The 10,050-nt window shown below is 55.8% G+C and overlaps 1 protein-coding gene across 3 annotated transcripts; it reads left to right on the top strand.

Annotated features, from left to right (window-relative positions):
• Positions 1-3,379: 3,379 nt before the first annotated feature.
• On the top strand, positions 3,380-9,829 carry Klf10 (Kruppel like factor 10). Of its 3 annotated transcripts, none has more exons than XM_036209065.1 (4): positions 3,380-3,767; positions 6,428-6,658; positions 6,748-7,675; positions 8,089-9,829. In XM_036209065.1, the coding sequence occupies exons 1-4, from the start codon at positions 3,609-3,611 to the stop codon at positions 8,346-8,348; spliced, it is 1,578 nt and encodes a 525-aa protein (XP_036064958.1). In that variant the 5' UTR covers positions 3,380-3,608; the 3' UTR covers positions 8,349-9,829. The 3 variants fall into 3 exon arrangements, with proteins under 3 accessions (XP_036064958.1, XP_036064960.1, XP_036064959.1); XM_036209067.1 differs by lacking the exon at positions 3,380-3,767 and adding an exon at positions 3,774-3,915; XM_036209066.1 differs by lacking the exon at positions 3,380-3,767 and adding an exon at positions 5,023-5,229.
• Positions 9,830-10,050: the final 221 nt, after the last annotated feature.

The following is a 10,050-nucleotide window of genomic DNA, read 5'->3' as shown; positions in this document are numbered from 1 at the left end:
CACAAATTAAGACAAGGGTATGGAATGACTCATATCCCACTCAAATATTGGTCCACATTCTGTCTTGTAATCCCAGGGGGTCTTCAGAGACAATCTATAATTTCATTTTCTGCATTGGAAAAAACATACCAAGTGCCTATTATAGAACAAATATTAAATAAGAAAGAATTAAGGAGCTGGGCATAGCACTGGGGGGCTGAGGAAGGAGACTTGCGAGAGTCCCAGGCCAGCCTGGGTGTATACATGGGGGACATCATGAAGTGGCCACCATCTTATAGGAGCTTAGATCTAGGTGGACCATGGCAGGTTTCAGTATTATAAAATAGGTTTTGCAATAAGATGTAATAAGCGCTTTACTTCTAGCATAAGGTACTTATGGAGCAGAGGCAGACAAATAATTCAGCCTGGAGTTATCAAGGAAGGCTTCCTCTTCCCCAACGTGGCAAGGGAGCAAGAACCCTGAAACCAAAAAGAAAAAGGGCCCTTTGGGTAAAAATAAAAATACACTCTTCCAAGACAGTCTCGCTTCTTTGCACCATACAGAAAACTCGTATTTCATTCCATAGCCTGGAAATTCCTCAGTAGTCAGTCTCCACCTGAAACTCACTGTACAACCCAGGCTAGTCTCAGAATTTATCTTGCATTAGCCTCCCAAATGCTGGGATTAAACTTTTTTTTTTTTTCCCCCAAGACGGGGTTTCTCTGTGTAACAGCTTTGGCTGCCCTGAACTCAATTTGTAGACTAGACTGGCCTGGGATTCACAGAGATCGCCTGCCTCTGCCTCCTGAGTGCTGGGATTAAAGGCAGGGATCAAACTTTAAACCTTAATGTAAAGCAGGGTATGCTGGCATACTCCTGTAATCCCAGAATTTGGAAGGTAGAGGCAGGAGAATCAAGAGTTCAAGGCCTGTCTATTGGCCAGACTAGAACACACAGATGCTCAGTAACATTTGTTGAATGCAGTGGGTAAATTATCCGAGGCGTGAACATCAAAGTGTTTATTGAACGGGGGTGCGGTATGAAGACGTGAAAATACACTATATGATGGTTCAGAGCAAAGGGAGAACTTAGTAGACCGTTGGAAAGGTTGAAAAAGTACCTGGAGACTCCTGGTTCATAAAGGGGTGGCCTCTGATTTCCTGATAACAACAGACAAAGGTCATTTGTTTAAATAGGTAGTGTTGTGATCAGATCTTAACTTTTAGCATAGAATCTGGGCACTGGGAAACAAGCTGGGGTGTGGGTGGATGTCCTGGGATTACAGATAGAAATAGCTTCATCCAAGCAAGAGGGGAAACCCCTCAGCCAGGTGTCTGCCTGGTGCCCATTATCCAGGCCCCTGGGAGGCTGTGGCAGGAGGGTTGTTTTGTATGCTCTACATAGCCAGTGTCAGGCCAGCCAGGGCTACATAGTGAGACCCTGTCTCATAAGAAAAGAAGGGAGGAGGCTGAAGACAGGCAGACGAGCAACACTGTAAAGCAGGCAGTAAGTAGATGTTTCCACGACAAAGCTGCACGGGGCTGGGGACTAACTGGATCTCACTTACATTTTGAGGGAGGTGACGGGCTGGATGGGCAATGAGGAACTCTTAAGACCGCACACCAAGTTTTAGATTTGGCCATGTTGGGTCTGAAGTGCCTAGGGAACGGCTTTCTCTGAATCTCCAGAACCTGTCTCCCCCTCCACCCCACCCCACCCCACCCCGCCTTCCTACCCTTTTCTTCCCTGTTTCCTGTAGTGATCACCCAAAGTCCTGAATGCTCCCTACAACTCAGCGTGGAGGGCACCACGCCAACAGAACCCACATTCTCGAAGACACAGGATTCGGGCTTGGGGGGTCTGGCTGTGACAACTCCAGGGGGTGGCTCCCTGACAGGAAGGCAGGCAGGCCTGCTGCTGGGCACACACAGGAGCTTCCTGCGCTGCAGCAGGTGCCCGGGCCAGCTGCTCCAACCCTTCAGGCTCAGATCAACAGGATGGGCCAGCCCAAGCGGAAGGAAGCCTGCAGGGAGGGACACTCCTGCAGACAGAAGCAGGGGCACCGGGTGGAGGGAGGCAGGAAGAGCTGCCTGGGTTGCTGAGCTGGCGCTCCTCCAGCGGATTCAGAGCAAGCAGTGACAGGAGGCCATTCAGTCATCTTCCCCCGCCCCCACCCAGGGCCTCGCTGGCCATGGTATTATCATTACTCTTGTGCTGCTGGCTGGCTTTAGGTATAGCAGAAGGAGCCATGAGATGGTGGCAGGGTGGGCGGCCTCTTTTAGCCATTCTGTGGAGACTGGGCAAGGGCAGCATTAGCCCCTTTGGTCGCGCAGGCCGAGAAAGCCCGCAGGAGGGCAGTGACTTTTGTCTCCCGACCCGCCTGTCCCAGGGAGAAGATAAAATCTCCAGTTTGCTTTAAGCCCCGTTATCACTGCCTGGGGCTCCAACAGCTGCTGTGAACCCGCACGAACGGTCAGGGGGGCGGGGCAGTAGGGCGCCAGAGAGGAGCCAAGGGCCCTGGACTGGGAGGCCACAGCCCCCGCCCCGGCTGCTGCACCCGCGGCTTCCCGTTAAGCTCAGCTCGCCTCCGAGCCTGGAGTGGTGGAGGGGGCAGGGTCAGGAACCCCACCGTCAGACAGCCGCTCCTCACCCCATCCCCGAAAGCAGGGCGTCGGCGGAGGCCGCGGTCCCGCGGGAGGGGAGGCGGGGTCCGCTTTGGAAACGGCGCGTACAGTGTATTCTGAACTCCCAGGACGCCGTGCTCACACTCGACTCTGCCACCCAGCACCCGGGGCTCGGGCCACGCCACCGGGCCTACGTAGGGCACGGGCTTCCCGTAGTCCCCACACCAGCCGCCCCGGAGGAAGGACGGGAGGGACGCGCAGAGGCGGGCCCTGCTGCCGGGGCCCGTGCTGCAGATCGGGGGGGACGAGCCAGCGCCCGCCGCCTGGGCGTGGGCGGCGGGTGCGAGCAGGTGTCTGCTCCGTGACAGGGCTCCCCGCCGTCGCCGCCCCGGTTCTCCCGTCCTCACGGCTCAGAGTGACAAAACCCGGCGGCAGGAGGCTCGGGAATGCCGCTCGGCGGTGCCCCCGGCCGCTGCCTCCACGCCAGACCCACGAGGACCGCTCGCGCCGGCAGAGGCAGTCCCCGGGCTCGGCCCCGCGCTCGCCGCCTCCGCCTCCCCTCCCCTCCTCGCTCGGGGTCCCGCCCACTCCCTGGCGGGCCCGGGCGCGGCGGGCGCGAAGGGGACGGGGCGGAGCGGGCGTCCCTCCCCACCCCCCACGTGGGGCCGGCTCCCCGCAGAGCCTGGACGCCGCCGCCACCGCGCCCCTCGGCGGGGCCCCGCCCCCGGGGCATGGGCGGGGGCCCGAAGGCTGGGGCTGGGCGAGGGGCGTCACGGAGTCAGGTGGTCCCCGGAGTTCCCCGGGGCAGGACCGCGGGAACACGGCGCCTCGGGTTGTGTACACGCTCCACTGACAGAGCTTCTTGCAGCCGGGCAGCCGCTGATCACGCGTGGCCCCGCGAGCCCATTGGCGGAAGCCTCACACACCTTTGCCGCTGATTGGCCGGCGCCAGGCCCCGCCCCCTCCCCCGCCCGCGGCGCGGGGTAGGCAGAGCGGCTACCTGAATGGGGAGGGGGGCAGACAGCGCGGAGCGCGGTGGCGTCGACGTCTGGTGTCTCCGTGCGCCCGTCTGTGGCTTAGGCAGCCCGCGGCCAGGCAGCTCGCAACCTGCGGCCGGGCGACCGACCATGCTGAACTTCGGCGCTTCTCTCCAGCAGGCTTCGGTGAGTCACCTGGGGATGCTGGTCCCTTCGTGCCGCGCTCAGGGCCCGGGAGCCAGCCCCGGGCGCGAAGCCAGAGCCCCGACATCAGCCACGCCTGAGGACTCGGGCTGCAGCGGGGTCGTGCCAGGGTGCCCTGCCTGCAGGCTGGGTGTGTATCGTCGAGGGCATGGGCAGAGAAGGGGGTCGGGAGAGGAAGCCCGGGACCTGGACCAGGGGGAAGAGCGCTCTTGTGCCTGCGTGCCCAGCCGACCAGGGGCAAGTCTCGGGGGCGACCCGAGGAGGCGTGTGAGCTGGAGGGGCTGCCTCCCTGGAAGCGCGGTGGAGCCGGAAGCGCAGCCCTGCACCTGGCACCGGCGGGAGATGCCCCCGTCTGCACCGGGAGTGCGACCCGGGCCGGCAAGGGCTGCTCTTGAGCTGTGCACCCCAGAGGCGGGCGCCTGCTCGTCGGGGAGGAGGGGTGCTGCCAGGTGGGGACCACACGGCTAGTCCGGCCCGCGGCTGGGGGGAGGGGGCGGCCGGCGTCGCGCGGGGGATGGATGGCACGCGGCTCCCGGGCCGCCAGGGCCCGCGGCACCCCGCAGACGTCGGGAGGGGACTCCATCCCCGGCGGAGGCAGGTGGCCGCCCAGGGATTACTCCCGACAGCTGGGCGGGGGAGCGAGGACCGCGAGACGCGGGGGCCGCGTGTCGAGGCGGGAGCCGTGGGGCCGCGCGTCTGGAGCCCGGCGCCCGTGGGCGCCGCACGTCTGGGAGCCCGCAGAGCCGCGGCTCGCCAGGGCCGGGGCCGCCGGGAGCACGAGCGAGCGTGGGGGGCGCCGCGCCTGCGGGAGACGCGGGTGGGCCGAGGTCCCCGCGGGCCGGGTGGGCGGAGCGCCCCGGGCTCCGAGCGGCCGCCGCTCCCGGGAGGAGGGCGGCGGTCGGGCTTCCGCGGGGACCCGGCTCCTCCTCCCTCAGTGGGGCGGAGGCCCGGGCCGGGCGGCGAGAGGGTGCCACCCGGGGAGCTCCTCGTCCCCGAGTGACCCAGCCCCGGCCTCCGCCAGGGGCGGGAGCGAGGCCCGGCCCTGCTGTCGGTTCCTAAGGGAACCGCGGCCGGGGGAGGTGGAAGGGGCGGGCGCCTCCGGAGCCGCGCCGCCCAGCCTCGCGCCGCCCCGGCGCGCACTGGCGAGCGGTTGGCGGCGGCGCCCGCGGCCCCTCCCCGGCCCGGCGGGGGCGGGGGCCCGCTCGGGAAGTAGGGGAAAGGTGACGGCGCAGCGATCCCCAGTTCACGTTTCCTGCGCCGCCGGAGCAGCCGCTGATCACGCTTTGTTCACATGCCTCGCCCCCTCCTCCGCGCGCCCCCGCCCGGGGCCGCCCAGCCAATCCCGGCGCGGGCCGCGGGCCGGCTGGCCAATGGCAGGGGCGGGGCGCGGGACGTGCGCGCGGCGGGCAGCGTTCCCGGTGACTCACCCGCCGGCCTCATTGAGGTTAGGGCGGCCCCATCCGTTGGTCCCCGCCAGCGAGGATCTCCCCCGCCGGCCTCCTGCGCCCCGCCCCCGCCCGGCTTCCCCTTCCTGCCTCGCACCGGCTCTTTGCGCCCCTCCCAGCTTCCCTTCCCGGCGCACGTTCTTCACCCCTGCCTGCCTGCCTGCCTGCCTTTCCCCCCCACCCCTTTCTTGGCGTTGGTGCCTGGAGGCTTTCTTACACTTGGTCCTTCATGCATTGCAGCTTACATAAAGGCGCGAACGGTTATGCAATTACATTGTTAGTAATATTTCAAGAACAATGTCTGCTTTCTCAATAGGAAGATAGACTTCAAAAAAAAAAAAAAAAGCTCTAAGACTAGCTTTGCCATGTCGTTTTATTTATAAGGTTTTGCTCTGACATTTTGAGCGAGGCTGGCCCTGAACTTGTTCTATAGCCAAAGCTGGCCTTGAACTCTTGTCCTAATGTCTCTGCCTCCCATTTTGTAAGGCTTCTCATGATTGTTGCAACCTTACTGTGATCAGAAGGAATGGCAAGTTCTTTTTAAAAGGAAAATAGAGATGGTGGGTGTTAACTTTTGAAATGCAGCTCAAAGAGCTTTTCATTTAAAACTGTTAAGGTTGAAGGAGTTGCACACACACACACATAAACTGTTATCGAGCCGTTTTAAATAAATTAAAACCAACTGGTACACTCTGAGTAGTTTTCGTTTTTCCAAATTGTAAGCACATTAAAATTTATGCCTGTCTGGTCCTTTATGGTACAGCAAACCATAAAATAATAGATTTTTTTGACACTTGGCCAAAATAAAACTGAATGTTTTCCGCCTTTGGTGGTTTTCTGTGTGTTTTGTTTCTTGAGATGCAGCTTCTGACTGCTTGGCCTCCACGGTCCTGAGGTTACACATGTATTCCACCATGCCTGGCTAGATTTTTTTTCCCATTTATTTTACTTGATCTTCACCATACATGATGAAGTTGCCAGTTTCAGACCTCAGATAACTGGATCTAACTTTTCACTTGGAAGTAGTTGGCTTTAAGTCAGATTGCATTTCAGGACCAGCGCTGGCCTTGGTTCCCTTGCTGCAATAAGGTGGCATCCTTTAAATTCAAAGGGTGCTTTAAAAACAACAAAAGGTGGTAGACGCTGCCATCGAGTAATGAGAAGTGTGCTGATAAACTTTAACCTTTGTTTTTACAGGAGGAGAAAATGGAGATCATCTCTGAAAAGCTGAAAGAGAGTGTGTACTCGTGGGACAAGACGGAGAAGAGTGACTTTGAAGCCGTGGAAGCGCTTATGTCCATGAGCTGCGACTGGAAGTCTGGGTTCAGGAAATACCTTGAGCACAGGCCTGTCACCCCAGTGTCTGACACCTCAGAGGAAGAGAGCTTGTTTCCTGGGACTCCTGACCTTCACACGATCCCAGCCTTTGTGAGTACTCTTAAGTGGGCATAAATTACAGCGTTTTGTTAGTATTTACGTAATGAATTCTTAATTTCTCACGGTGTTTCCCTCTGTAGTGTTTGACGCCGCCTTACAGCCCCTCTGACTTTGAACCCTCTCAAGTGTCAAATCTGGTGGCACCAGCGCCATCTACTGGCCACTTCAAATCTTTCTCTGATGCTACCAAGGCTCCGGCTATGGCTCCTTTCAAAGAGGAGGAAAAGAGCCTTGTGGCTGCCCCACCCCTCCCTAAGGCCCAGGCCACCAGTGTCATCCGGCACACAGCCGATGCCCAGCTGTGTAACCACCGATCCTGCCCCGTGAAAGCAGCTAGCGTCCTCAGCTATCAGGACAATTCTTTCCGAAGAAGAACCCACCTAAACGCTGAGGCCTCCAGAAAGAACATACCCTGTGCTGCCGTGTCACCAAACAGACCCAAATGTGAGCAGAATGCCGCCGCCGCCGCCGCCATGGCAGAGGGCGACAAGAAGGCAGGTGCTGCGCTGTATGACCTCGCTGTCCCTTCCTCAGAGACAGTCATTTGTCGGTCACAGCCAGCTCCTGCGTCCCCAGTGCAGAAGTCAGTGTTAGTCTCTTCACCTACGGTACCCACTGGGGCAGTGCCCCCGATGCCTGTCATCTGCCAGATGGTCCCCCTTCCTGCAAACAACTCCGTTGTGACCACGGTTGTCCCCAGCACTCCACCCAGCCAGCCCCCGGCCCTCTGCCCACCTGTGTTGTTCATGGGCACCCAAGTGCCCAAGGGCACCGTGATGTTCGTCGTGCCCCAGCCTGTTGTTCAGAGCCCCAAGCCTCCAGTGGTGAGCCCCAATGGCACCAGACTGTCTCCCATCGCCCCTGCACCTGGATTCTCCCCTTCAGCCGCAAGAGTCACTCCCCAGACTGATTCATCCAGAGTGAGGAGCCATGTCTGTAGCCATCCAGGATGTGGCAAGACTTACTTTAAAAGTTCCCATCTGAAGGCACACGTAAGAACACACACAGGTACTGCCCATGTGTACTCTGTATTTGAAATGAGTGTTTGACTGTGATCACAAATACAAACGAGGGTATTGAAGGATTTGTTTGGTCTGTAAGCTTGGCGGATGGTAAAGTGTCTTTAAAATGGTTAAATTTGTCCCTGGGCCTAGCGGCACACTCTTGTGATCTTAACAATTGGAAAGTGGGGTCAGAAGCAGCAGCGTGCATCTGGTAATGTGTGTTATTACTCTGCCTCCCAAGGGGTTTTAGGCGTATGTCATCATGCCAAGAACACCTAGTAATAATACTTGGATAATTTATAAACTGACCAGCTCTCAACTTTAAATTATATCTCCATGTATAGCTCTAAATGTGGTAGAGTGTAGCATCCAGAGGCTCGTCCGTGTGTGGTAACCATCTGGCTTTCTTTGTCTCAGGGGAAAAGCCTTTCAGCTGTAGCTGGAAAGCCTGTGACAGAAGGTTTGCTCGCTCTGATGAGCTGTCCAGACACCGGCGAACCCACACAGGCGAGAAGAAATTTGCCTGTCCTATGTGTGACCGGCGGTTCATGAGGAGTGACCATCTGACCAAGCATGCCCGGCGCCACCTGTCAGCCAAGAAGCTCCCAAACTGGCAGATGGAAGTGAGCAAGTTAAATGACATTGCTCTGCCTCCGACCACTGCTTCTGCACAGTGACAGGCCACAGATGAAGGACCAGGACTAACTTTGGTCAGTCAGGAGCCAGCGATGGGGTCAAAATGCTTCTGCACGTCTGTGGCCCTCCAGCAGGGGCTAAAGCAGAAGCCCCCTGGCCTGAGGGAGGCCAGCCCGGGTTAGAGAACAAGTACTCGGCCACAGGCAGGTCACAGAAGGGCAAGTTTCGTTTCTCACCACATAAAGAGATGAGAAAGCTTTATTCCTTTGAATAGCTTTGAAGGTTTCCGTGAGGTCAGCACAGGTTTTTGAATCATGTCTACATTGGGTACTTTGTTTTTGCAGTTTATACTTGAGGCCAGCTTTGCAGTGATTCTTCTAAAGCATTGGTTTCAAGAATCTAGAGGCTAGGAATTCCGGTACAGAGATGGAGCTAGGAAGTGAGTTTGTTTCCACAGAGATGACATCTTCTAGAGTTATCTTGTTTATTATTCCTCACCTTTCCAGTCAACTTCGTGGATGTAGTTCTTAAGTATATCTAAACTGTCATTTTTCCACTCTTGCTGGTATTTAAAGTTGAACAGCTGTACATTGTAAAGGGAGCCAAAGGATTGGAACCCTCATTAACTTAATTGCTTGGAAGTGCAGCTAAAAAAAATTGTTTGCATTTTTGTTTTGAAAGTTTTAACAACAACATTTAGGCATTTACTCTACTTTGGATTTTAGTTTGCCTGCGGCTTCTTGTGTAGATTTGAAAAGTGTATACCAATGTTTTTTCTGTAGACTTAAGATACACTGCACTTTGTTTAGAAAACAATCTGAAGATGAAAATATGTATTGTAAAGAAAGATGTCAAAAATCTGAGAGAACTCCTTGAGGAAGATGGCTTTATGTCATCAGTAAAGGATGCTTACGTCAAAGATACACTGTGTGCTTTTTCAAATTAGGAAGTTAATGACTCTTACAGAAGGACAGCTGTCCTCTTTATTTATAGGAGTTTTTCAGAATGTGGGACTTAGATAGGTAGAAAAATTGTTCTTAGACCATTCACCTCCAACTTGAAAGCAATGTTCACGATGCAGTTACGTGCTCAACCACCACAGGGTTTGGGCACCTTCCAAACTCACTGCGACTTTTCAAGTGTCACAACGTGGGCATACCTGCAGCTCTGGGGATCAGATCTGGGCCTTGCCTGTGTTCTGCAGGAGCTCTACCACCGAGCTGCACCCCCAGCCTAGAACAGGGATTTTTGATAACAGTGTTTCTGTTCTGTTGTAAAGTGGATAATACACTTGGTAGTAAAGGTGAATTGTTCCAACTATATAGTGAAAAGCTGTCACCATATCACTATACCTTCCCATTTAAACTGTTTCTGTATCTTGGGTGTAGGTTTCTGACATGCAAACTTGAACCCTTGAAAAAGATTTTTCTTAAAAAAGTTATAAAGAATTATGAGTTCCAATTTGCACAATACTTTTTGTTGTACTTTATACCTTGTTTACAATAAAGAGTTTCCTTTGGTATATGCAGTGGGTTTGTTGATTTGTTCAGATCCTATCTCCATCTCACCTCGATGTGGGTCTCAATTCACATTAGAACCTGAGGCCAGGCTTTGTTTTTTTGAGATGTGTGAGCCAGCCTATTACGACATTATTTTCAGGCGTTTTGTTGTTTTTGAGATGGATCTCACTATGTAAACCAGGCTGCAGCCTCTGCCTCCCACATGCTAGGGTTATAAGTGTGA

This window comes from Onychomys torridus, chromosome 16, assembly GCF_903995425.1.
Source record: "Onychomys torridus chromosome 16, mOncTor1.1, whole genome shotgun sequence".
Taxonomy (NCBI): Eukaryota; Metazoa; Chordata; class Mammalia; order Rodentia; family Cricetidae; genus Onychomys; species Onychomys torridus.
This window is presented reverse-complemented; position numbering and strand designations above follow the sequence as displayed.

Coding starts and splice junctions, on each gene's coding strand:
- Klf10 (XM_036209065.1), top strand. CDS start 3,609: ATGGGGAGGGGGGCAGACAGCGCGGAGCGCGGTGGCGTCGACGTCTGG. Junction 6,659..6,747: donor TTCACACGATCCCAGCCTTT/GTGAGTACTCTT, acceptor TTCCCTCTGTAG/TGTTTGACGCCGCCTTACAG. Junction 7,676..8,088: donor ACACGTAAGAACACACACAG/GTACTGCCCATG, acceptor TCTTTGTCTCAG/GGGAAAAGCCTTTCAGCTGT.